Raw genomic sequence first — 25,069 nt, forward strand, 5'->3', positions numbered from 1 at the left:
GGCAAAAAAAGCAGCAATGATGAGTCTCTGTAGCAATGCGTCTCTGTCCACCATGTCCTGTCTGGGGTCACCGCCCAGCGAAGATAAAAAGAGGTGGTGCTGTGTAATTATGTGCTGTATTGTTGATTTACCTGTTTGGGATTGGTGGTTTCTATTCTTATGCTGGTAGATGAGAATACCGTCTCAGCGTTTCCACACTATGCAAAAGGGACCAAAAATTACGCTTAAAAAATCTCGGTCTGTCACAAGCCGGGTTCTACATTTAGTGTTAACGCTGCCCCTAACCGAGGACCATTCGCGTCTTTTCCAAATCTCATGGTCCAGTCGACTATCGATCAACACCTAATCGAAATAGGAGATGTGGAGATCCCTCGGGACGGCCGAACCGGCAGGGACTGTTAGGGACTTTTGAGGGTCCTCCCTGACTTACCGTAGTACAATACTGTCAGGAGTCAGGACTCCGTACGTATCAATGAATAGAACTACGTTATCCACTTCTAATCAGTAGCATTGAGATTCTGCTCAATCACAACGCCACTGATGAAGACAAGAATTGCTAGGAGTAGTTGGGGACTAGGGACTATGGACTAGGGGCTCAGGGGCACTCCTTACCTTGGTTGACTTCAACTTGTGATAGTGTCTAAAATCCAAGTCTCGTCCGTTCGATTGATATATGGAGTGAAGGAAGATGGGCTTTATTGTGAGTGCGTAGAAGCCTCTGGATGATAGCCATGAATTAATGATCTTCAGTGGGCTTGAGACAGACCGGACTTCAGAAGCGAAATGAAATTTTTTCTTGGAAACTGGAAATATTTCATAATGTAGATACCTGCAAGACACGTACTGAGTCAGGTAGGTAGGTGGAGTGGATCAATGATTCGATCTAGCAAACTAAAATAGGGAAAGCGTGAAAACAAGGAATTCTTTACAACCGAAACCCCCTTCATTGTTAATATGGATACTATGATGAGGATAGAAGGTGGTAGAAGTTGGTACTTTTCCTCCATCAAGTTTACTAACAGTTTTCGAATCTACTTCTGCTATCCAGGGAGAAACCCCGACAATAAAGAAAGGCTAGACATGCAGAGCCTGTACCGTAGCATGAGACTTAAAATAACAATTCGGCGGGGCTGCATGACTCTTCCACATCTAACATATGACAGATGATTGTTAAGAGAAAAGGATCAACGATCGAATCAACGCTTGGTGAGCAGAAAATCTTGTTCAAGATGGCAATTTGATCAGTCTTGATTGGTGTGTTTTAGTGAGACAAGTGTGGCCTCACCGGCATCAGTATTCAACCAAAATACAGTGCTTCTGTGCTAAAGACTTACACTGTATGGGCTATCCATACGGATGAATAACCAACGTAGCCCAGGTGAGACGAGGATGCCAATTATAGAATTTAGGTCGGGGATCTAGCTGTTTTTGCGGCTCTGATTGGCTTTTCGGTACGCTCAGTCACTGCGGTACTGGTACGCCACCTGACATGGTTGAAAGTTGTGGGTTTTGTCTCAGAAAAAAGGTCTGTTCTGTTATCTCACCTCCTGATGGGACTGAAACCCAGAGTCTGGTACTGTCCCTTCCCAGACCATGGATGGATTATCGTCGGTCGAGATATGGAGTAAGCTACTTGCTTTCTACGGTATTCTATGAATATTAAGCAACAGAGCGGATTGATCATCCGCGTATTACATAGGAATGCGTATTGAATAAAGGGATGCGCAGTTTGATATCATAAAGGGAGCCAGAGAATACAAAATTAGGCCCAGGTCGAGTCTAGACAAAAATTTGAAAGTACCGATGAGCTGTGAGTCGTGAGTCGTGACTGGCCCGTTAGAGTTTGGCTAGTGGTTTGCTAGTATCACCTGTAGTGCTTCGCCTGATTTCCATGGCGATATTGCCCGGCTCCTTCTGACTGTCATCGCCAATTACAACCAAACATACCTGTGTTCTGCGCTATCTCCGCAGAGTAATTTTCAATACGTCTCATTCACCACTGAACCTGAACCCCGGAGATACCTGATACAGCTAGCTAATCCTACCATGCGTACGTTAGCACAACAACCGATTGACTGAACTGGACTGACATTGTGAGACTGGACAGCATCACCAGCAACTTTCTTCTCTCCCCTTCCATCCTGTCCATACTGCTGTCATTCAACTTGTCTCTATTTCTTGTCTTCTGTTCATTATCAGCTGTCGATCTGTAATCGACACATTTCTTTTCTTTTGCGGTTGATTAATCCTCCTTTGTTGACCTTGCCCTCGACTGTCCCTCGCTTTACGCTGTTCCCTTAATCGATAATTGCCATTTTGCGGGTTTTCGCCGTCTCAACAGTCGCTACACGCCATATCCTTACCTATCCCACGCTTTATCTCTCGCTTTGAAGGTGAAGAGTATCATCATCGCAAATCGTTCCGCCTGTAGAAGGTCGTCCCGTTCCATTCGTTCAGCGACTAGATTGCCAATCAAGACGTCAGATTTCGAAGGCTTCACTCGGCATCAAGGAAAGATAATCCTTCAGCTTGGGTCTCTGTCGCTAGGAGAATTTCCACAAATGCTCATGTTCTGAACAATAAATCTACGATTGTTGCACCAGCCTTTTCGGGTGTCTAACCCACGGAGTTCTCAGCTACCACGCTTGACTCAATTGCAGGGCCGTCTTACGGTCGAATAAGTCATCATGTCGAACAGATTCTCTGTCTATTCCAGTCATTCAGCTGGCTTTTCCACCAGTGGTCCACGATCCGCACCCCAAACCTCCCAGGTGTCCACAACGACTTTGCTGAATGCACTACATGCTTTCTACAATTCCGGTCAATCTTATCAGCTAGATGCAGGGACAAGCCTGGTTGTGAATAGTTGGGCTACTGCCAGGCACACTACTCCCGATGGCCGGACGGGTGGCACCATAGATCGAGAATTAGCCATCCGAGCATGGGAGCATGCTCGAAGGAGGGCGGAGGATGGATGCATTGTCCTATGGTTCGAATGATACCCCCTTCAAATATATCTCAACGCCGTACGGGTGGTCGCTAACCTTTGTCCAGCTCCGCTCACCAATCGACACCCTCCCTCTTCGAACCATTCCTTGCCGCCTTACCCTTGCCAACACCCAGCATAGCCTTCACCGCACTTGCCGCACTCAGACCGTTCCTATCCGCGGTTACAGCATTCAACCCTTCTTATTCTCTATACTCTGCCCTTGCTGCTTCTTACACCTTCACGCTACAAGGAAGCCTCGTCGGATTGAGCTTTGCACTGTCGACTTCGGGCATCAACGTGAGAAAGGGACTCTTGGATATTTCCTCGGAACCGGGATACCGTGCCTTTGACGTGTTCTACTATCTTTTGACGTCCTCATCGACGCCTGCGGAGCGGGAATTCCTAGCCCTGAAGGATCCTTCTGCGTATACATTACTCAACAGGTCAGGTACCTATTCACCTCCATCATATCTCCCGACCGCCGACGATGCTGCGGCGGCAGAGGATTTTAGGGCAGCGTTGAAGGCCATTGGTATCAAAGGCGCCTCACAGCGCGGTTTACTCTCCATCCTTGCAGGCGTACTCAAGCTCGGTAATGCGGCTGGCTTTCTGGTTGATCAGGAGGAGCTCGAGGAAGTATGCGATGAGGTTGGGGAACTGCTGGGATTGGATCCGGACGTGCTTCTTCACAAATGTTCCACTGAAGATCGTGAGGTGTTGATCGCGGGCATCTATGAGGCACTTGTCGACTGGGTCATCGTGAAGGCCAACGAAACTATTGCGAATGAGCTCCGGGCAAACCAGGAAGGTGATTCTGGAAGCGGATCAGCCGGCCAGTGGTCAGATGAGGACACCGTGGGTATCATGGTCGTGGATATCCCTAGGCCTGCCTTTGGTAAAGCTGTGGCATTGAGAGGAGTCTTTGATGATACCCTTGGTATCAATGCAGAGATGAAGGAGGATGGCGTCCAGATTGCTCCCGTCGGACACTCTGTACTCAATGACTTGAACAATTCCGTAGCGCAGGTCGAGCCAGATTTGGGAATTACCACTGGTCCTGCCTGGCGTGAACGGGAATATGAGCTCGACAAGAGACAGGAAGTCCTGGAAAAGGCTGGGTTAGAGGTTGATGTGGACTCGTTCCTCCGGCAGTTACTGTTTCCCGTGGAAGCTGAAGGGATTACTGTCGGCAAGAGAGGGCGGTTTGATCTCATGACTACGCTGGGTAGCAGTCGAGTCTGGCACCACATCTCGATCCATCCAACCGATGATACCCCTGACTCCTTGAGCGCTGCCTCGCCCACTGCCGCCTGGTCTGCAGGTGCCGTTTCTCGCCAAATCCGCGAGTGGAGACTTGCCGAATGGGCTAATCGGCGTCTCAAGCAGATGGATTTTACGGCCGACTTTGACGTGGAGGAGTTTGTCAGCCGCTATTCGCGATTGGGCTGTAGAGAAGGAAGGGACGGTGTGGAGAGTTGGTTGTTGGAAAGAGGCTGGACCAATGGCGACGCCTTTGTCGGCCATCAACGAATCTGGATGCGAGAGAACGCATGGTGGGAAGCGGAGACAATGCTCGATCTCAAGCCGGATGAAACACCCGGAGCAAACTCGTATATGTACGGCAGTGGCATGCTTGACACAGGCGTGGCACAGTACGCTGCGAATCCCATGGCGGAGTCCGCCAGCCTCTTGGGCAGTCGAGATAACATCCTCCAGAGACAAAGCATGCTGGCACCCAGTGTCGCAGGGTTAGCGAAATCCATCGCTCCTAGTATGCCGAACACCTTGAACATGGCTGGTGACTATGGTCTCGGAACCAAGGGTGACAGCAAAAAATGGGAGAACCAACTTTACGACGGCGACGACGGCCGATACACTGGCGAACTTGATCCCGAGTTTGGCAGTCCCAAGCATATCGAGAAGAAGGAAATCACTTTCGGTCGGCGCGTCTGGGCAGGGTTTGTCTGGGCCATGACCTTCTGGATCCCATCCTTTGTCCTTCGCTACATTGGCCGCATGAAACGTCCTGATGTGCGGATGGCCTGGAGGGAGAAACTGGTCCTCGTCCTCCTCATCCTTCTCTTCAATGCCATTGTGTGTTTCTATATCATGGCGTTTGGTGACCTGCTCTGCCCGAACAAGGATAAAGTCTGGAACTCCCAGGAAGTTGGATATCACCAGGGTGACAACGATTTCTATGTCAGCATCCACGGCAAAGTGTACGATATCAGCAAATTCTGGAGGCTTCAGCACAGTGACAACAATATCGACGTGACTGCGTCGACCATGGAGCCCTTTCGAGGCCAGAATCTGGATGCCTACTTTCCTCCCCCCTTGACTCGATTCTGTTCGCCAATGGTGACGGACCAGTCAATCAAGCTCGCCTATAACGACACGACTGCTGACATGTATTCCTATGCGAATCACAATTGTGGTCCCCTGAATTGGGCCTCATCCACCAAGCTACACGAGATCACCTGGTATGAGGATACTTTCCTCCCAAAGATCCGTGAATACTTCAAGGGAGATCTTGTCTGGACAAGAGGAAACGTTTCGTCACAGGCAGAAAATAGCCAGCGATACTGGGTCATTGTGAACCAAAACATCTATGACTTGACGGATTACTTCTACACATTGGATAGGATGAATGACCAAGACACCTACAACTTCCTACCAACAAGTGTCACAGACCTTTTCAAGAATTATCCAGGCACTGACGTGACCGACAAATGGGGAGATACTGAAGACTTCAAGAAATCTCAGATATGTCTGGACTACGTGTTCTACAAAGGGAAAGTGGATTTCCGCGATACCCCCCGGTGTACCGTCAATAACTGGATTCTGCTTGCCTTCACAATTCTCATATGCTCTGTTGTCCTTGTTAAATTCCTTGCGGCTCTACAGCTTGGGACCAAACGGCGTCCAGCCCCGCAAGATAAGTTTGTCATTTGTCTTGTGCCAGCGTATACAGAAGGTGAAGATGCGCTTCGCAAAGGTCTCGACTCCTTGACAGCCCTACAATATGACAACAAGAGGAAACTCATCTTTGTCGTATGCGATGGCATGATTGTCGGCGGTGGTAATGACCGACCAACTCCTAAGATCGTCCTGGACATCCTAGGCGTTGATCCTAAGATCGACCCCCCTGCATTGCCGTTCAAGGCTCTCGGACAAGGAAGTGATCAGCTCAATTATGGTAAGGTTTACTCTGGTCTTTACGAATACGAGGGCAATGTGGTCCCGTACATTGTGGTCGTCAAAGTCGGTAAGGAGTCCGAGCAAAACCGGCCGAAGCCCGGTAACAGGGGTAAGCGTGACTCGCAAATCCTTCTGCTCAACTTCCTGAACCGTGTACATCACCGTGCCCCGATGTCACCGCTAGAGCTAGAGATGTTCCATCAGATCAACAACATCATCGGAGTCGACCCTGAACTCTATGAGTACTGTCTGATGGTGGACGCGGATACAAGTGTTCGAGAAGACTCACTCAATCGACTGGTTGCTGCTTGTGCGAATGATGCACGGATTGCCGGTATCTGCGGTGAAACTAGTCTTCAGAATGAGGAACGAAGCTGGTGGACTATGATTCAAGTCTACGAGTACTACATTTCGCATCATCTGGCCAAGGCTTTCGAGTCTTTGTTTGGAAGCGTGACATGTCTTCCGGGATGGTAAGTGTGCCCGATCCGTGACTCGATACTCATCTCAATTTACTGACGCGCTGGTTAGTTTCTGCATGTATCGTCTACGAACCGCAGACAAGGGTCGACCTCTGATTATTTCAGACAACGTCATTCGAGAATATGCGGACAACGATATAGATACTTTGCACAAAAAAAATCTATTGTCTCTGGGTGAAGATCGTTACCTCACGACTCTGATGACGAAGCACTTCCCGACTATGTCCTACAAGTTCATTCCAGATGCCTATGCCAGTACCGCCGCTCCGGAGACTTGGTCTGTCCTTCTCTCTCAGCGACGTCGGTGGATTAACTCAACGATTCACAATTTGGTTGAGCTTGCGGCTCTGAAAGACCTATGTGGCTTCTGCTGTTTCAGCATGCGATTTGTGGTACTGATTGACCTGATCGGAACCGTCATCCTTCCGGCGACCTGCGTCTACATAGGGTACCTGATCTACCGTGTCGCCAGTCACTCCGGCCCGATTCCATATATCTCTCTCGCTATCCTGGCAGGTGTGTACGGTCTCCAGGCCATCATTTTTATCGTCAAACGGCAGTGGCAGCATATCGGGTGGATGATTATCTACATCCTGGCCTTCCCAATCTACAACTTTATCCTGCCATTGTATGCATTCTGGAAACAGGACGATTTCAGCTGGGGCAGTACCCGTATTGTCCTTGGAGAGAAGGGCGCTAAGCGAGTTGTAGCAGTGGAGGATGAAGTATTCGATCCTCGGAGTATTCCTCTCCAACGCTGGGATGACTACGCCCTGGCGAACAACCTCCCAGGCTGTCGTGGCGACTATGGCGTCAGCCAGGAGAAGGTGTACAGCCGCTACGGAGATGAGGCAGTCATGGAGATGGATGATCTTCATTCCACCTATTCCTCGGTGAAGCCGGCCTCTACCATCCTCACAGGATTCCCCCAAGGCCGGCACTCGAGTCCGTACATGCCACCGCAATCGCCAGCTCCATTTGGCGGGAACATCCCGGGCAACCGCAACTCGCACCTCTCGAGCTTTACCAGATATACCGACAACCCACACCAGCGGAATATGTCAGTGGGCAATCTCAGCCACTACCAGGATAGCCCTATGGGCATGAGTCGGCACAGCGTGGGACTTATGCAGAGTACGGACAACCTGCTGGGGGTAGCGCGCCAGAATTCCCGCAGTCCCCTCGGCGGCGGCCTGAACTCGAGACCGGTTAGTGCATTCGACTTCCGGACTGGTGGTACCGGACCGGACGAGGGCGCCATTACAGAAGCGATCCGCAGCTGTCTGGCAGAGGTGGACCTGGACACGGTGACTAAGAAGCAAGGTCAGTTCCTTTCCCCATAAATTAATTGGCATTCCTCCCTAATAGCTCTTTAGTTCGTGCTTTGGTGGAACAACGGCTCCAGACGACCTTGACTGGCGACAAGAAGGCGTTCCTCGACCGCCAGATTGACCACGAGCTGGCGAACATGTGAGGTCGTTGTCTCGATTATCTTTTCATCTTACATTCTCAACAAAAATACTCTTCTATTTAATATGCACTGTACCACGGCAAGTGAAGCTATGTCGCAAATAACTTTTCGGTATGGCATGCATGGCGTTTTGGGGAATTTTTTTCAAGCAGCAGCATATAGCCAGCGGTCATTACGTATTTGGTGATGGGCTGTTAATACCAAGTCAATGCCTATAGTTTTTGCATTTATGTCTGTGGATTTATGTATGTATTGAAGAGAAGGCATACCTTGTGCCTGTGGATAGAGAGTTTTCTACATAGTCAGCCATGCCAATACACGGATTTGGAGAACATACATCCAATCATCTTATCATCTCAATCTTGTTGACTGCAGTCAACTTCTAGTGTGGCACATGAGGTGGGGTAATCAACGCATCTCAGTCTATACTCTGTTTTATCCTGCCATATCATCAAGTATACACACACACACACACACACATATATATATATATATATCATTCACCAACGCTATCCACCCAGACACTTCAGATCTGGTTCTCCATCATCATCACCATTCCCCTACTCACCAGCAACCAATAATGTCCACCCAACCACCACCACCACCACAACAACAATCACCCACCTCCTCACCAACCCCCTCCCAACGCACCCTTGAAGCCAAAGCAGCCTTCACCGCCTCCCTCCGCTCCGCCGGCGCAAACTACGACGCCGAGCTCCGCGACCGCGCGCGCACGCTGCACGAGAACGCCGCCGCGCTAGACAAGCAGGAGACGGAGCTGCGGCGGACGACGGCCGAGCTGGGACGGCAGAATGAGCAGTGGGAGAAGGTGGCGGATACGGCGCGCGAGGGGCTCAAGGAGATTGGGGACGTGCAGAATTGGGCGGAGTTGATTGAGAGGGATTTGTTGGTTGTGGAGGAGATGTTGAGGGAGGTGGAGGCCAGGGAAGAAGGGGTGGGAGAGGAGGGGGAGGAGGGGCGGATGATGATGGATGGGAAGGCGAAGGGGAAGGGCAAGGGAGAGGAGGAGGAGGGGAAGGGAGGGTGGTTGAGGTGGTGGTGATTCTTGAGTCCTGCTTCTTGGTTGAATATCAAGTACGTGACGTGCAGCATTTGCATGTGGCTCCGTGTTTAGGATATCAAATACCTGGTGACACCTCTGATAGGCAAGACGAATCATGGATTTCGTAGAAGAAAGTCAGCCTGGTGGGTTGTGGGTTATTCTGAAGCGGAGGGAGACATTTCCTCCAGAATCTCGAGGACGATATTCCGTCCTCATGGCCTTTCATGGCATATTATATACTTCACCAAAATGAGCTATCCAAACACCAAAAACCTGTGCACAGGTTCTATACCTCAGGCTCCTCTTCCTCTTCCTCCGCGCTCATTTCCCCCATCTCTTGGTAATAGTTCCTCCATACGTCCAAGCGGTTGACCTCGACTCGCCTGCTTTCTTCGTCTTCCTCCTCATTGTCATACCCATATTCATCCCATTCGTTCCATTGACCCAAAGTCATCAAATGCCGCATGGTCGGTCGTCCATGGGGACAATTCCATGGTTTGTCGATCGTCCCCATGTTCCTCACAACCCGGACCATCTGTGTCTGGGTCAAAGATTTGCCGATCATAATGCTGGATCGGCATGCTCGCATCGCAAACATCTTGCGGACTTTACTCGGGCGCGGGATATGGGTCTGCATGGCAGACCCGCTGCTGCTGGTTGCTGGCATATCCGACAGCAGAACGATGAGCTCTTCCAGATCCCGTACACCGAATACAACCTCCTTGCTCAGCGGCAAGGAGATTAGTTTGCAGCGCTGGCCGATTGGCTCGTTGCCGCTGTCGTCGACTTCGACCACAAATCCGTTCTTCTCCAGCGCAGTTCGATTCTCGATTACAATCTCCTCCTCAACCGCGGTGAGGTCGAGTCGTTTGGGCTGGACAAGCCGCTGATTTTGTACCACGGTCTCAGCTTGAAGTCGCTCAAAATTGAACTTTTCGTCCGAAGCATGCTGGTCGATAATGAAAAGCTCGTCCCTGGACTCAGAAGAGCCCCCATCCGAGGACCGGGTAGCGAGGATAAATCCGAGGTTGAATTGCCCAATAATGCGCATTCTGGCGAAATCATCCTTGGTGACCGTCAGTGACAACCGTTCTTCTGCTGTGACTGTGGCGGCAGTCGCTGTGTCCTCCTGAGAATAGTCCACATCCCTTCTATAGGGACGGAGGCTGTGCTGAACCCGTTTCATCTGGCTCTCAATCCTAGAAAGCGACCCATCAACGGTGCTCACCAGATGTGTTGTAGAGTCGCGATGACCAGCCCCTTTGTTCAGCTTGTTCGCACGGTGGATACTATTCTCCTGAGACAACACTGCTTTTTCCTCTGCTTGTCGAATGAGCCGCTGCACCTCGGCTTCTTCGTGTCTCTTCTTCTCCTCATCATTCATCATCTCCGCAGTTGTAGCTTCGGGCTCGTGGAGCTCATCATCCGGCAACTCTGCGGAGCGATCTTCCTCCTGATCGGACGGACGATAAGATCGAGAGCTGTCTTCGGAATCGCTGTCCATGATCTCTTCATCTTCCACTCTTTCCTCCTGCTCAGCTTCACTGCTGCTAGCTTGCTCTATCTGCGATCCTGGAGCTGCAAAGGCCCTCATATGTTTGCCAAAAATATTAGAACGAGAGGGAGTGTGTATCCTCCTCTTGCGGTCCAAGCCTCCACTGGTGGAATCAATTGATCCTCCGGTCCTCTTCCTAGGTATACCGCTTCCTACCATGGACGTAATTGTCTTGTTGCCAATGGTGATAGTGGCAACTTCAGCCGGTATACGTCTGGGACGCATTCGATCGAAGGCGTTCTGTACGACATTGGGTGTCTCCTCGAGTAGATCTGGTTGAGTTGAAGGGGTGTGTTGTCGATGAAGCCCAGAGTCATCCTGTGGCGTAGACTGCTCTACGGCGTCCTTCGGTGACTCTTGTTCCTTGTTTGACCCCTTAGGAAGTTGGGGAGATTCGCGGGATGGTGTGCCACCCTCTGGAATGAATAATTCATTATCAACCGTCCTGGTCAAGGATTCAGCCCCGCCAGCAGGGGTAGTCGGCGCTGCAGTGGAGACTGGTTGCTCTGCCTCGTCTCTGCAGACGGGAGAAGAGGATGGAGTCACTCGTTCCGGTTGCGAACCAAGGTTACTGAGAAAGCTTTTCAGCTTTGCCTGGGAGCTCCGCAGCCTCGATCCCGTGTCTTCTTCATCAGCGGGATGGTCTGGCTCTCCACCTGCAGTAGCCCCCTTCTCGCTTGAAACCCGGCGAGGGGTAGCTGCCTGCAATATCCCCAACTGCTGTTTCGGAGCAGGTTGGTTATGGCCAGCTATTTGAGATTGAGGGACAGTCTGATCAGTCGCTTCGAACATTTCCGTAAGAGACTGCTTGAGGGAATCGATCAACGCTCCCGCATCGTGCAGCAGAATTGTGCGTTTATCAGGGGACACATTCACATCATAGGCATTCGTGTCCATATGGAAGTCTGCAAAGACGAAGGGAGACTGCGACACATTGAAAGACTTGTAGACCTCATTGAACGCCTTTGCAATTTGCGGCAGACCACAGGGCCGGGAATTCACGAAAAACATCTGACGATCGGGCGTCTGCCTTCCTTCACCGAATACCGGACGAGAGATGTGCCCTTTGACCTGAATTGTATGGAGCTCCCCTTCAGCTGTCCGCCTTCCCGCAGCGGATGGCTCAAATTCCAAGGTCAAGTCGAGCGGGATGAGTGCTAGCAGAGTTTTCGCGCCGTAGACATTTGCAATATTCTCCTTTGTGGTCTGGTTGCCATTCGTCGAGAAGACTACTACATTCCGATTCTTTCCCATCGTGTTCCGGACGCTGAAGCGTACCCCCGTGCTAATGCAAGCATAGGCATGGAGCAGACTCAAGACCTTCCCATACTCTCTTTTGATGTTCTTTTCCAACTCCCTGCGGCGGACGGGGAGTTTCTTGAACAAACCCTCCACCGAGGCTGTTGTGCCCTTTTGGCCCGCGACTATTTGGGTCTTCGACAGCTTCCCCGATGTTTCGAATTCTAGCTTAGACGCCTTGGGAGCTTGATTAGCTTGGGCCGTGACGATGCGGAAATCGGCTAGAGCGCATAAGGACGAGAGAGCTTCGCCTCGGAAGCCGAAGGTGCGTAGGCGGGAGAGATCCTCGTAGGACGAGAGTTTCGACGTGTAATGTTTCAGAGCTGCCAAAGGTGAGCAACACTTCACAGTCTCACCGGAATCTCTACCGAGCGGAAGCTTACCGACGTTCTCGTAGTTCTCCGGTGATATTCCACTTCCATTGTCTTGTACCTCGATCGAGTCCAGCCCGTTGTTCTTGAAACGGACCTCTATGTCCAGGAAATCAAGACTGTGTCAATATGCTATCGCAGGGCATATCTTTGATGGTTTTCCATGATCCTACCGATTGATGTTGCGCCAGCATCTAGACTGTTTTCGACCAATTCCTTCACAACGGAGCACAAATCGACAATCACCTGACCGGATTGAATCTGGTGAACCTGAACGCCAAATGAGGAGATTAGCCAAGCGGACGCTCTCCCACCGAAAATGAAGAAATTTGAGCATACCGAACGGGCCTCGATGGCCTTGATGGTCGCCATATTCATCCCATGGTGGCGCCAGATAGATTGACGCGGGATTATGCGCGTCCCTCGGCCACTTTACGCGGAAACTCTTCGCGGAGTTCGTTATCAGTGGCTGATAAGCCAATCAATGTTTATTCATGGCTTAATATCGACGTGCGACTACAGAGATTCCAAGTTTGACTACAGTGGTGATCGGACAAAATGATTATCTGACTATTCTTGCATCTAAGGCTCGAAAACGGTCAACGATGAAGCAATTCCTATACATATAATGCGAAAAGAGTGAAATAAGGCTGCACCCCTGCTCAGACGCCAAACTCCCAAAAGAAATCATTCAACTGACGAATGAGGAAGCAACATCCCTCAACCTAATAGATATCGAAACGATCGGGTAGAACGACGGGGGCAATCAAGGTCCACAAGTAGATCGCATAGCACACCCAAGCGCTGATGATCTTCACCCAGCTAGCCCAGTATGTTCTGCCCACAGGTGCGAAGTCCTCTGTGGTCTCAGGATCCAGACGCTGGGTCAGTAGGGTAGCTACCCAAGTCGTAGCCAGGAAGAATATAATGTGGAAAAGAGAGTAGTTGTATTGCGTTGAGCCCCTCTCGTCGTCCTGAGTGTTATACTCATCGGATTCATCGTCACTCTCGTCCAATGCGCTAGCTGGCAAACTACCGCTCTCCACAGCAGCACGAAGAGCCTCGGCACGCATCTCACGGCGACTGGGCTGCTGAGTGACGAGGCCATGTTCGTTGTCATCTGTTCTCAACTGCGCGTACTGGCCATGGCCGGCTTGAGACCCTAACATAAGACTTTGGGTGGCGGCACGGGTTGTCGTATATGCGATAGTCGCCATAGTGACAATGGCACCCACTATGACGGTGGCCGTTCGTGTGCCTCGGGCGCGGATCAGAGGGTTGCATTGGCGGTCATCGGGTTCCATCGAAACGGCAGACATGGTCAAGTACGTGCAATAGACCGTCACCATTGCCGCTTGCGCCAACCCAGCCCGAGGATTATGCTCCTGCACAACCGGTTGAACGGATACAACCGAGATGATGAGAAAGACGATGAGATTAATCTGTGAAGTCATATGAGTCGAGAGTTCATTGAAGTCTTCTGGTCATCTGGGGGGATACTCACCGTAATAGCTGCTTGATTCATAGAGCAATGTTTCTTAGCAAAGAACACATACATCAGGACGGTCATCGCGATCGATGCAATGTACATGCCGAGGGTTGAGCCTATGAGCAGTCCACGCCACAGCCGAGAATCATTGTCCTCAATCTTCTGCAGACAGAGTTCAGCCCACGAGTGCGCCAGATCCACCAGAAGAATGAGTCCGAGAAGGAGGAAGAGCATCGCACAAAAGAAAGCGATATAGTGACCGTATACGAGGAAGAATGACTCCGGGATGAAGAACGACGTCACGACGAGGGCAATCCATAAGATGATCTTGGGGCCCCAGAAACCATTTTGCAGAACAGCCCGGCCATCCCTGGACGATTTCACGCCAAGCAACATAAAAGCGAGAATGAGATGGAAGAGGCCGAGACCGAAGTTGATACGATGTACCGCCACCCAACCATGACACTCTTTCCCGTCGCATCGTATTTCCATGTAATCTAGCGTCATATGCTCCAACTTCTTTAGCGCCCACGGTGTGAGCATTATCCAGGAAACGATCGAGTTGATCAAGAGAATGAATGCATAAGCGATTCTTGTCATCATACTGTTTGATTCGGCGAACAAACGTTAGCGATTTGCTGGTTCTCCTCACTCTTTTGAACTGAATTCAACGCTGGATTGATACCTATTCTGAAACTTTCCGCACGCACTGCAAACCGCTGAACATGTTGCGGCTCCACAACACGAAGTTGCGACAGTGATGAGCTACTCCAGGTGTCAGTGTACCTATCTGAACGACTCCACCACTGACAACGTACCGCACTGGCGCTGGGAATAGCCAGCAGAGGCAAGGACAATAGAGCTCCCATATTGTCGTAACCTTGAGACGGTATTATGTATCCCAAATTGATTGTGGCCTTCAAACCGAAGGATAAGATGAAGGGGTGCGATGCAGCTCAAGGTGGCTGCGATCAGGCGGCTGGAATTGGAGAGATGCCGCTATCGTCATTGCGCATCAGGTGACCGCCTTTTCCACTAGTTGCCTGAGGCCACACTAAGTCATGTGATAGTACACGTAAGCTCAGGTATTGGAGATAACGATTTGACGTTCGGACGATAGGGATACCTAGATGGTAGATAGTAGTCAAGTGCTCACACTCCAGACTCAAACTTGTTCGCTCATTATTATCACTTTCATCATCTCTCTCCTTTGGTTACTTCCTTTGTCCTATTTAATTGTCTAATCACACTTATCAGACAGTTATGAACTCCCTCTGGTTTGTCTGTTGACATAGATCTTTCTTGGCGATTGCTCTCCAACTCCTATCCATATCGCAGGCTGTCCCTTGACATCTGTGACCTGGTTGATATCTGCTCCTTGCTTCTGCAAAAATCATCTGAAGGCTCCTTTAAGAAACTCATGTTTTAAGAGTCGAGTTTCGACAGACAGTGCGCCGATTGATAGCTATGACGGGCTCAATTCATCAGTCAAGGCGGATAATATCCGTTATCGCTGGAACACTCGCGGCACTTGCCTGCGGTACTAATGTACGATCCGTCCGTCAAAAGCATCATCGTAGAGTACATGCCAATTGCTGAGTTCTCGAACAGTATGCATACTCCGCATGGGAAACTCAATTCGCGGATCGGATGAAGCTCTCATCGACGGAGAGTAACTTCATAGTAAGCCATTCGGCCTGCGTTCTACTCGGCTCATAAAACACCAAATCTCACTTCTCTCAGGGTGCCGCAGGAAATCTAGGCATGTATGCGTCAGGAATCCCTTTGGGATTATTAACAGACGCTCGAGGACCACGGCTTACAACCATCTTGGGAGCCATCACACTCGGCGTTGGGTATTACCCAATCTATCAAGGTATGACTTACGACTTTCGTTTAGTGGGGGGCTTTATGACTGACGTATCATTGGTTGAAAACAGCATATGTGCATGGGGAAGGGTCACTGGGGGTTGCAATGCTGTCGTTTTTCTCTTTTCTCACTGGCTTTGGAAGCTGTTCGTCCTTTTCTGCATCTATCAAGACAGGTATGTGTAAAGAACAAGATGGTCTATTGCGGTACTGATGCTGAAAATCACGGGAAACAGCGGCTTCGAACTTCCCTGATCATCGAGGCACAGCAACCGCGTTTCCACTGGCTGCATTTGGCCTGAGCGCCTTCTTCTGGTCCACCGTGTCTGCGATTCTCTTCAAGGACGACACGGGCAAATTCCTTCTTCTCTTGGCCCTAGGAACCTTCTTATTGAACCTTGTCGCTATACCATTCCTCCGTATCCTGCCACCCCATGGCACATACCAGCCTTTGTCACACCCGAGCGACGCCATCGAATCCCGGCCGTTGCGTACTACTAGGTCCACTGAACTACGATCTTCTTATCAGGAAGACTATGATGAAGCAGGTACGCAAAGTTCTAGTGTCTTTGAAGCACAGCCCCACGCGCACGCCCGACCACCCTCACACGCGTCGAATTCCCACCATCATCATGTCAATAGCCTGGACTCCGACGAGACATCCTCTTTGGTGTCTAAACCGATCTCGAGGCTGTCTCGAGATGCCATGGATGGATTCCGCGCAGATGAAGACCTGCCCCATGTGACTCTTGACTCACCTCACCCAGACGTTAGAGGCTTGGCGATGCTGCCGAAAGTAGAGTTCTGGCAACTCTTTCTCACAATGGCACTTCTTTCTGGAATTGGACTAATGACTATCAAGTTGGTTCCCTCCCTAGCCTCATTCTTCTGGCCCTCTTAAGCCGAGTACTAATCCTTAATTTTTATTAGTAATATTGGCAACAGCGTAAGGTACCTCGTGCTATGGTTCACCCGTTTTTCTCTAATGCCTCGTAGGCCAAAGCTCTCTGGCAACATTACGATGACAGTGCGAGCTCCCACTTCATTCATCAGCGACAGGTCATGCATGTTTCCATCTTGTCCGTTGGCAACTTCATTGGCCGCCTCTTGAGTGGTATGTCCGCGCTCATCTATCCATGGATTGTTCGAGACTATATTAACCTTATCTGTAGGCATTGGGTCTGACATGCTAGTCAAGAAGTTGAACATGTCCCGATTTTGGTGCTTGTTCATTTCCGCAACGGTCTTCACGGGAACACAACTTGCGGGAGCCGCGATCTCGAACCCTAATCAGTTGGTTGTAATTTCGGGGTGCACTGGCGTTGCGTACGGATTCCTTTTCGGAGTCTTCCCTTCACTGGTAGCTCATACATTCGGGATTGGCGGTCTCTCTCAGAACTGGGGAGTGATGACCCTTGCACCAGTTCTGAGTGGTAACCTTTTCAACCTAATCTACGGCAGCATCTATGATAGGCACTCAATTGTTGCTCCCGATGGCGAGCGAGACTGCCCGGACGGTTTGGCCTGTTATCAAGGTGCCTACTACACGACTTTCTTCTCTGGCGTTGCCGGAATCGTCGTATGCCTGTGGAGTATCTGGCACGAGTACCAGATTCACCAAGCATTTCACAGAAAGGTCGAACATGACCGTCTCGCTTGATAGCCTGTGAATTCAAGGAGGCCCCAGATTTCTCTTGAGCGACGTCCAAGCCTCGCGTGACGCCGCTCCTATTACCCTTTTTTGACATTCTTTAATCGCTTTTACAATATAATTTTTTCACGACTGGTTCTGGGCAGTTATATAGACGGTGAGGCTTAGAGCGTGTCTGTTTACATCCTTTCCTTCATTCTCTGCTTCATCTCAGTCCGAGATCTGACACCATTACTCGCTTCATGCCATTTCCTCATTTCTGAGCAGGTTTCAGATACCGTCGCAAAAATCAATGTACATACGCCTCGGATCGTTCCTTAACTACCAATTTCACATGGATGTCGAAATATAGCTTAAAGCTGTAAGAACTGGGGATAGATCGTATATTTACCAGGAACGCCCACATCGTAACTGACCAAGGAGATCATTTTCGTCAACTGATTAGAAAAAGAAATATCGGAGAACTAATAGTACACTGGAAGAATGGAAATTGCAAACATGGAAGAAGTCATCAATCGCCAAAGCTGGAGGTCTTCGGCATTTCGGCTACCCAAAAAGACGATCAGATCCCTTGAACTGGGAAAAACGAGAGCGAAAAGGCATGGTAACGTGAAGGCGAAAGGCGATGAATGCAAGCCACGGACTGTATCATCCCTGCTTTCGCTCTGGCAGTGATGAAAGCGAAATGATGTGCGATAGAGGCACCGAGGGAATTGAATACCGTGTCTTGCACTCCTGCCCCGACCATTTTCTCTAGCCGTCTCACTCTTTTCGACTTATGCCTGATCCTCCGTGCACAATCCGGGGCTCTGGGAATATAAAATCAACAAATTGATTGCGGTGGGAATAATTAGCAAACAGAGTAGTGTTCGAGATTCGCTCCCTTTTTTTCCTTTCCTTTTTTGGGAAGTTTGATTTTTCAAGCATCGTTCGCGCCGCGAAGTGCTTTTTCTTACTTTTTAAGACTGCGGGTGGGAGGTCCTCCTCGACAATAAAGTCACATAGACCTCCCCAAGAACGAGCCGAGAAGCAGACAACGAAGAAGGGATGGATAACACGGATATTAGGTTAATCCGACCTATATCCAGCCAATGAAAATACTCGTAAAGGGTATCAAGAAAGTTCAGGGAAGTCTGAGAGTGCAGCAAGACGGGGGTACTTTTATGTTTTTAATGTTGCAAAAGGTCAGTGCCACGCTTTCCACGAATGGTTGACCGGTCCCTGGTTTATATGCTCTTCGGCGACTTCGTTGGCGAGGCGGAGGACTGTTCTACCATGTCGGACAACCTTATCTTTTTGGACAGGGGTTCGCCGGGGCTGTCGTTGTTCGCCGAACTGTTGAAGTTGGCCTGGTCGGCTAACTGCCGCTCAAGGTCACTCACGCGCCGTTTGAGCTCTTCTTCTCGACGCTGCGCTTCTTCGAGGGACCGACGAAGACGTGCTTCCGAATCTCGGACGATCATCTCGGACCGGCGCGCGGTCGCGTCGCTCTGTTCGAGCTCCGCAACGCGGCCCCGGAAAAGCCCATTGATGAGTTCCAGTTCGCTCACGCGCGTTTTCAATGATGCATTTGCTGCAAGGAGTCCCTCGTATGTCTGCGGTGCATCGGCGTGACGGTCTACCGCTGCCGAGGAGGTCGACGTGGGAGACGGTTGATGCAGCTGAAGTGAAGGGAGGCCATTGGGCGGATTCAAAGTATGGTCGGCGAGGGTGACGCTGTCGAACATGTGCTGGGGCGCAATGTTCGAGCTGTGTTGATGTTGCTGTTGTTGCAAGGCAGAAACTCCGGGAGTGTCAGTCCGGGACACTGGTGAATTGGACCGATCCGAATGGCCCGGTGACGTCTTTCGCGATGCGCGACGATAACCCTGCGATCCCAGAGACGGTGTGCCGTCTTCCGACCTCGAGGTCGGAAGACCATTCGCATCTACAGCACTGCTTGACTGAAATAACGCGATGTTAGAATCCAGCGACCCTTATCTGCACAAGGCCGGGGTACGATGATGAGATAAGAAAATTTTTTAGTCATCAAGACTCACCTTACGCTTAGGGCCTTGACCGGCGGTCTTGACTCTATTGCGACTCTTGATCACATCAGTCTTGAGGCTTATCGGACGAGGTCGGCCATGCAACTTGAGAAACAAGCCACAAGCGTTGCAAAGGACCGAGCCGAGTTCGTCTCTTCGCCAGAGCGGCGTGGTCGAGGTACCACAATTCTGGCAGACAGGCTGTAATTGAGGGCGCTTCTGGTCAGTTAAGGTTGTCGCCATAATTTTGCGAGATCGCGAAAATTGAGAAAAATCGGGTGAGGAAGAGGAGAATGGATGGGAGTGAAGCGCCTGATAGTGGATGGATTGGGAGGGAAGATGTGCGATGATGGGTTGATAAGATTGGGAGAGATTTGATGATAAGAAACTGGCAAAAGCGGGTGGTGTGCGGGTGCTGCAATGCCAAGACCGTTGATAACAGAGAGTGACAAAATCAGCAGGGAAAAAAAGGGCTGGGAGAAGCAATAATGACACGCAGATAACTTGATAAGGCTGAATCCACACATGCGATAAGAACAAACACTCTGTTGATAGTAACTATTATAATTGAATTGACTGCTGATTCACTTACTGGATTATTGCCTTGTCCACCAGTCATGGCTGCGGGAGATGAAGTTGCGTAAGTCATATTGGCCATGGCTAAATTTGCATCGCTGTTGGAGGCACTAAACATGTAAGATCTTGTCAGCAAAGACAACCCGACTGCCAGGGATGATGTACCTGCGACCTCCCCTTTTCAATCAGGGATAGACGCAGGAATGATCTGCAAGAGAAGAAAAATTACGAAGGGAACCGTAGAGGAAAGTAAAATCAATCAGAGATCCAACTTCCAGCATCTACAATATCCTTGTTTTGTCCAAGAAAGGGCCTCGAAGGCGACTGTTATCGCAGGATACCGGGAAATGTGTACATACCGTAGATTGGATGTCGGAGCAGACGCGACTGATGCCAGAGCAGACAGACCTGGGAAACCGCTCCCAATCCCGTTGCAGGTGTTGAGGCTATAATTGGATTGCTCTAAGCAGCACAGATCAGTCCCGATATCGACCAATTGTAAAAACCTCGGCGACACACCCGCTATAGCATTCGCTCCCGGTTGCTGAGACGTAGATTGACCGTCAATGGAGGTGGTACGATTGTAGCTGGCAAGATCGTGGGTCTGGGGAGCAGGCGGAGACGGAGGATGGAGGGCTGGGTCGATGGGCGACGCCCGGAAAAGAATTGAAGCCACCGTGTAGGGAGTAGTAAAGATTAGCTATAAATTCGGTCTCTGTCCACCGAATTGCAGATGAGGGAGGCAGGGAAGAGGAGATCGGGTGTGCTGGTGGGTTGTATGCGTTGTATCGGAGAGTTCTCGTGCCAGTAACGCAGGGAGTCCAGCCTCGTCGAGAAAGGGGAATGGATGAGGTGGAATGCCTTTCAGTTCCTAAGGAGAAGCAGATATTATACAACAAAGGATTATCAGATGAACTCGTAGCTTTTCCTGGTTTCGTAAGCAGGAAAAGGCAGGGAGTAAAAGATCTCAGACGAGAGTGTCCCAAGATAAACCCGAGGAGGAGGGCGATGAAGGAGAGACAGGCAAAAGAACGACGACGATTACCATAAATGGATCCGAGAAAGCGCGATTGGAATTGGAAGGAAGATGGTATGAGCACAAGAATAAGAGGACCTTTTACAAGGAAGAGTTACACGAGACGGAGGAAATCGTGAGAGGAAGTTGGTAGTATTATCGGAGCTGCTATCTATCTAGACTATCGCGCGTCTCGGAGACTATCAATTATTTATCGCAATCGCTTTTCGGAACGGTTCTTGGCAGAATAGATCTTTAACTATTTGGCTTGAGTGTAAAGCTACGTATCGCCTTCTGGGGTTTTCTTCCAGACCGATATAATGTTTGGTGTTTTCGGTATATGTAAGTCTAGGTTAGTATATTTCAGTCTCTGCGCCACATCATGGATGTGAGATGGACGGCCTGAAGGCCGCTTCTCACACCGAAAAACAGTAGAGCTATTGCTCCTCGATGCAGCATGCAGGGCATACCAACGTAGGATAAGAAGCGAGGACCCGAATGGTAGCGATGTTTATTATTCATGCCCCTGCGTCCCCCTTTCTCCCACATGTTTGCAGGAGTGCAAAACCTCATTCGAAACTATGCACACGCGCGAGCAATGAGCTACATTGAAATCCCTTGATCATTCCTCGAGATCCAGAATGAATGGCTTCGGCTTTGACCCTGACATGCTCGCGAAATGTAAGAATGGAGTGGTAGTCGAAAGATGTCCGGTTGATAGTAGGTGCCTCGACTTGAAGCATTTGGGTATCGAGGTATCGAGGCAGCATACTCCATCCTCTGTGTCACAGGCTCACGGCATGCTTCAAGCGCACATACGATCCTTTCCCCAGTTCGAGGTCAACAAACTTGAGATTAATCAAGCGGTCTTGTCGAGGTCATGAGTAGATAGCATTTGGGTCCCTTGTCTCTGCTCACTTCAGCATGCAGGAAAATGAAACGCTGGTTGGAGACGTGGCGTGGGTTGTACGAAGTGATACTCAGTGCGATATCACCTCGGTCTCCAGACCTCAATCCAATTCTTCTTATCACCATTACCATCTATCTGCGGTAGAAATCGAAGTGACCATCTAGTTACTTGTGTTATATCCTAGCTTCAAGCCTTCAACTGCCGACTGGTTGTCTCTAATTTCAGGGGCTTTGTTTAAGCTCTTCCCCCCGATGCAAAGTGGAGCCACACGGGGTAGGCTTGTGGCGGTGCAGTACTGTAATTTTATTCTAGCTGTGGCTGACTCAGGCTGGTCTGGTCCCTGATATTTGTAACCATACGGTAAAAACCAATGGTTCATCCAATGGATTATGACGGCGGCGATCCAACGAGACTGCTCCAGGTAACCCTTTTCTTCCTTCGACTCCATCCAGTAGAGTAACTAATGCCTTGAGTGTCTTTGCTCTTGTCTTTCTTTCTTTGATCCTCGTCTTTTCTATTCTCTTCTTCTTCTATTCTTCTAGACTTTCCGGTTTCTTTTGTTCCTCGTCTTTCTGCTTCAGATGAGCCCGACTCCGTTCGCCTCCCGGGCTTGCTGAGACAATCTACCTTCATCATGCCTAAAAATCGACCCGCGACGTCCGGTTATGCCCGTCTTGCTCAGGAGGAAGAAGATAGAGGGAATGATGCATACTATTATTCCGAGGATGAAGATGACTTGCACGGTCCTTCCAGTACGATATCGCAATCCGCCCCACGATATGCCCCCATCTCCACTCGAGCCCAGATGACTCCTGCCTTCTCTTCGCCACCAGGACACCGAAGGAGATCGAGTGGACACTACCGCCGTGGGCGTCGAAATTCTGGTGTCGACATCAAGGCCATCAATGCGCGTCTCGAACGTTGGGCCGAGGACTTTGCTTCGAAATTCAAGATCAACAGAGTTAAAGGGAAGACACTGGAAGAAGAGAAACTCGAGATCTACCATTCCGTTTTCCAGCCACCAGATGGCGTTAGACCGATTTCCGCTGAAGCTCTCGAGTCGGAGGAAGTTGAACGGGCGCAGCGACAAGCACGAGAGGAATTCGAGGCCGTTGTCGAGAGTGTTCGTACCGCGATCGAGTTGGGGGTGCATCCCCGGATGATATCTCAGGGTAGCTCAGGAAGTTATTTCGCTCGCAACAGTGAAGGGAAGGTTGTGGGCGTCTTCAAGCCCAAGGACGAGGAGCCTTACGCATCTCGCAATCCGAAATGGACGAAGTGGCTACACAGGAACTTATTCCCGTGCTTCTTTGGTCGTGCGTGCTTGATTCCTAATCTTTCATACGTCTCAGAGGCTGCAGCATACGTCCTCGACTCTCGATTACGCACCAACCTCGTTCCATACACTGATATTGTATATCTATCCTCGAAATCCTTCTTCTATGACTTTTGGGATCGAAGAAAGGCTTGGATGGGCAAGAAACCGCTTCCCCCCAAGGCTGGTAGCTTTCAGGTTTTCTTGAAGGGGTACAAGGATGCTAACCTCTTTCTGCGCGACCATCCCTGGCCAGACCAGACCAACACTGGGTTTCGTGCCGAGGACGCTCCAAAGCGTAAGAAGCGACCTTGGAACGAGGCTTGTCGCCCGTCGGGGATACACTCGGACGATGAAGACGAGGAAGATGAAAACAATTATGCACCTTCTCCAGCGCCGCGGGACGAGAGTCGGGAGCGGCGATTCTACTGGACGGAGCAGCTGAAGCAATCCTTCAGGGAGGAATTGGAGAAACTGGTTATTTTGGACTATATCATGCGCAATACCGATCGTGGGTTGGACAATTGGATGATCAAAATCGACTGGAAGACAGAGAATGTGTCTATTGTTGCTGAGCCGCCCAAGCCCAACGGGACACAACAGGACGATGATGACGAGCACATGCCTCCAGCTCGTCCTGTTTCCGCCAGTCCTGAGAGGACTGGCACTGCATCCTATCCGTATAAACGGCATGAGACTATGGTCGCAGTGAGTCGCACCGGAACACCGCTCAATTCAACGGAGCCACAGGCGACTATTCAGATCGGGGCTATCGACAACAGTTTGTCGTGGCCGTGGAAGCATCCGGATGCCGTAAGTCAATCCCCCTTCCCCAAGCTCCGGATAAGATTTACTAATTTGACACACAGTGGCGAAGCTTCCCTTTTGGCTGGCTTTTCCTTCCCGTTTCTCTAATCGGCCAGCCATTCTCTCAGAAGACCAGGGACCATTTCTTACCACTTCTAACATCCACGGCCTGGTGGAGTGGAACCCAGATGGCACTTCGGCGTGTCTTCTCGCAAGATGCCGATTTCAAGGAGAGCATGTTTGCAAGGCAGATTGCAGTCATGAAGGGACAAGCCTGGAACGTTGTCGAAACTTTGAAGCATCCGGATCATGGCCCCTTGGAACTCACGAGAAGGACTAGAGTCTGCGTATGGGATGATTTGGTAGATGTTCCGGTCGCTATCCCTCTTCGTGGACAACCATCCACCGATGCTCAAAAGCGCAAGATGAGGCGCTATGAAAATTACGACAAACATGACCATTACGATCCAGACAACGAGGAAATGGATATTGGCGCCGCCATGTCTCTGCCGTCGCAACCACAACACGACCTTTTGGGCCTCCATTCACCTCCGAGTGAACTTCCGAACCCGAATCGATTCGAGCTTTCGCGCAGCCAAGAGCATGAGGAGGCCCCGACGCGGGATGGCAGCCCTGTCACACTCGGCCGTGACAGTGTTGATGGCCTTGGTCTTGGTAGAGACACGGATCGGAATTGGGCTCCTCTCCCTCCTAGACCTGACCACAAACGTCATCGCAAACAGAGGTCCATGGCAAGTGCGCATGGTCAAGCTCAATTTGTCTGGGGCAGTGACGACCTCGAAGGCGACCTCGGCTATGCAGCTGCTGAGGGTATGGAAGGGAATCAGCGCAAGGTCATTGTCGAGCGGTTAGAAGCTGTGAAGAGCAAAAACCCTGTCTTCACTTGGTGCTAACTGTGAACCAACTTTTTTACTTTACGCTAAACACCCTTCGTCCTTGACTTTGACCTTACGGGAAATCC

General features: G+C 50.3%; 7 protein-coding genes across 7 annotated transcripts; 4 read left to right on the plus strand and 3 right to left on the minus strand.

Moving 5' to 3' along the window:
* Positions 1-2,687: 2,687 nt before the first annotated feature.
* Positions 2,688-8,143, plus strand: csmB (putative chitin synthase; the record flags this gene model as incomplete). Its single annotated transcript, XM_043265633.1, has 4 exons — positions 2,688-2,989; positions 3,055-6,660; positions 6,719-7,992; positions 8,046-8,143. 4 exons carry the CDS (start codon positions 2,688-2,690, stop codon positions 8,141-8,143), a joined length of 5,280 nt encoding a protein of 1,759 aa, XP_043121568.1.
* Positions 8,144-8,720: 577 nt separating this feature from the next.
* Positions 8,721-9,203, plus strand: Aspvir_000499 (uncharacterized protein; the record flags this gene model as incomplete). Its single annotated transcript, XM_043265634.1, has 1 exon — positions 8,721-9,203. The coding sequence occupies one exon, from the start codon at positions 8,721-8,723 to the stop codon at positions 9,201-9,203; it is 483 nt and encodes a 160-aa protein (XP_043121569.1).
* Positions 9,204-9,489: 286 nt separating this feature from the next.
* On the minus strand, positions 9,490-12,800 carry Aspvir_000500 (ATP-binding mismatch repair protein PMS1; the record flags this gene model as incomplete). The annotated part of the gene is made up of 4 exons (XM_043265635.1): positions 9,490-12,380; positions 12,441-12,527; positions 12,602-12,698; positions 12,768-12,800. 4 exons carry the CDS (start codon positions 12,798-12,800, stop codon positions 9,490-9,492), a joined length of 3,108 nt encoding a protein of 1,035 aa, XP_043121570.1.
* Positions 12,801-13,153: 353 nt separating this feature from the next.
* On the minus strand, positions 13,154-14,786 carry Aspvir_000501 (serine incorporator domain-containing protein; the record flags this gene model as incomplete). Its single annotated transcript, XM_043265636.1, has 4 exons — positions 13,154-13,870; positions 13,933-14,521; positions 14,603-14,682; positions 14,736-14,786. The coding sequence occupies 4 exons, from the start codon at positions 14,784-14,786 to the stop codon at positions 13,154-13,156; spliced, it is 1,437 nt and encodes a 478-aa protein (XP_043121571.1).
* Positions 14,787-15,384: 598 nt separating this feature from the next.
* On the plus strand, positions 15,385-17,446 carry Aspvir_000502 (putative MFS transporter; the record flags this gene model as incomplete). Its single annotated transcript, XM_043265637.1, has 8 exons — positions 15,385-15,465; positions 15,529-15,600; positions 15,661-15,793; positions 15,858-15,962; positions 16,023-16,647; positions 16,717-16,732; positions 16,783-16,900; positions 16,959-17,446. The coding sequence occupies 8 exons, from the start codon at positions 15,385-15,387 to the stop codon at positions 17,444-17,446; spliced, it is 1,638 nt and encodes a 545-aa protein (XP_043121572.1).
* Positions 17,447-18,663: 1,217 nt separating this feature from the next.
* Aspvir_000503 (putative GATA transcription factor (AreB)) lies at positions 18,664-20,158 on the minus strand (the record flags this gene model as incomplete). Its single annotated transcript, XM_043265638.1, has 3 exons — positions 18,664-19,380; positions 19,477-19,665; positions 20,057-20,158. 3 exons carry the CDS (start codon positions 20,156-20,158, stop codon positions 18,664-18,666), a joined length of 1,008 nt encoding a protein of 335 aa, XP_043121573.1.
* A 2,441-nt stretch (positions 20,159-22,599) lies between these two features.
* On the plus strand, positions 22,600-25,001 carry Aspvir_000504 (1-phosphatidylinositol 4-kinase LSB6; the record flags this gene model as incomplete). Its single annotated transcript, XM_043265639.1, has 2 exons — positions 22,600-24,093; positions 24,150-25,001. 2 exons carry the CDS (start codon positions 22,600-22,602, stop codon positions 24,999-25,001), a joined length of 2,346 nt encoding a protein of 781 aa, XP_043121574.1.
* Between the last annotated feature and the right edge of the window lie 68 nt (positions 25,002-25,069).

This window comes from Aspergillus viridinutans, assembly GCF_018404265.1.
Source record: "Aspergillus viridinutans IFM 47045 DNA, scaffold_1, whole genome shotgun sequence".
Taxonomy (NCBI): Eukaryota; Fungi; Ascomycota; class Eurotiomycetes; order Eurotiales; family Aspergillaceae; genus Aspergillus; species Aspergillus viridinutans.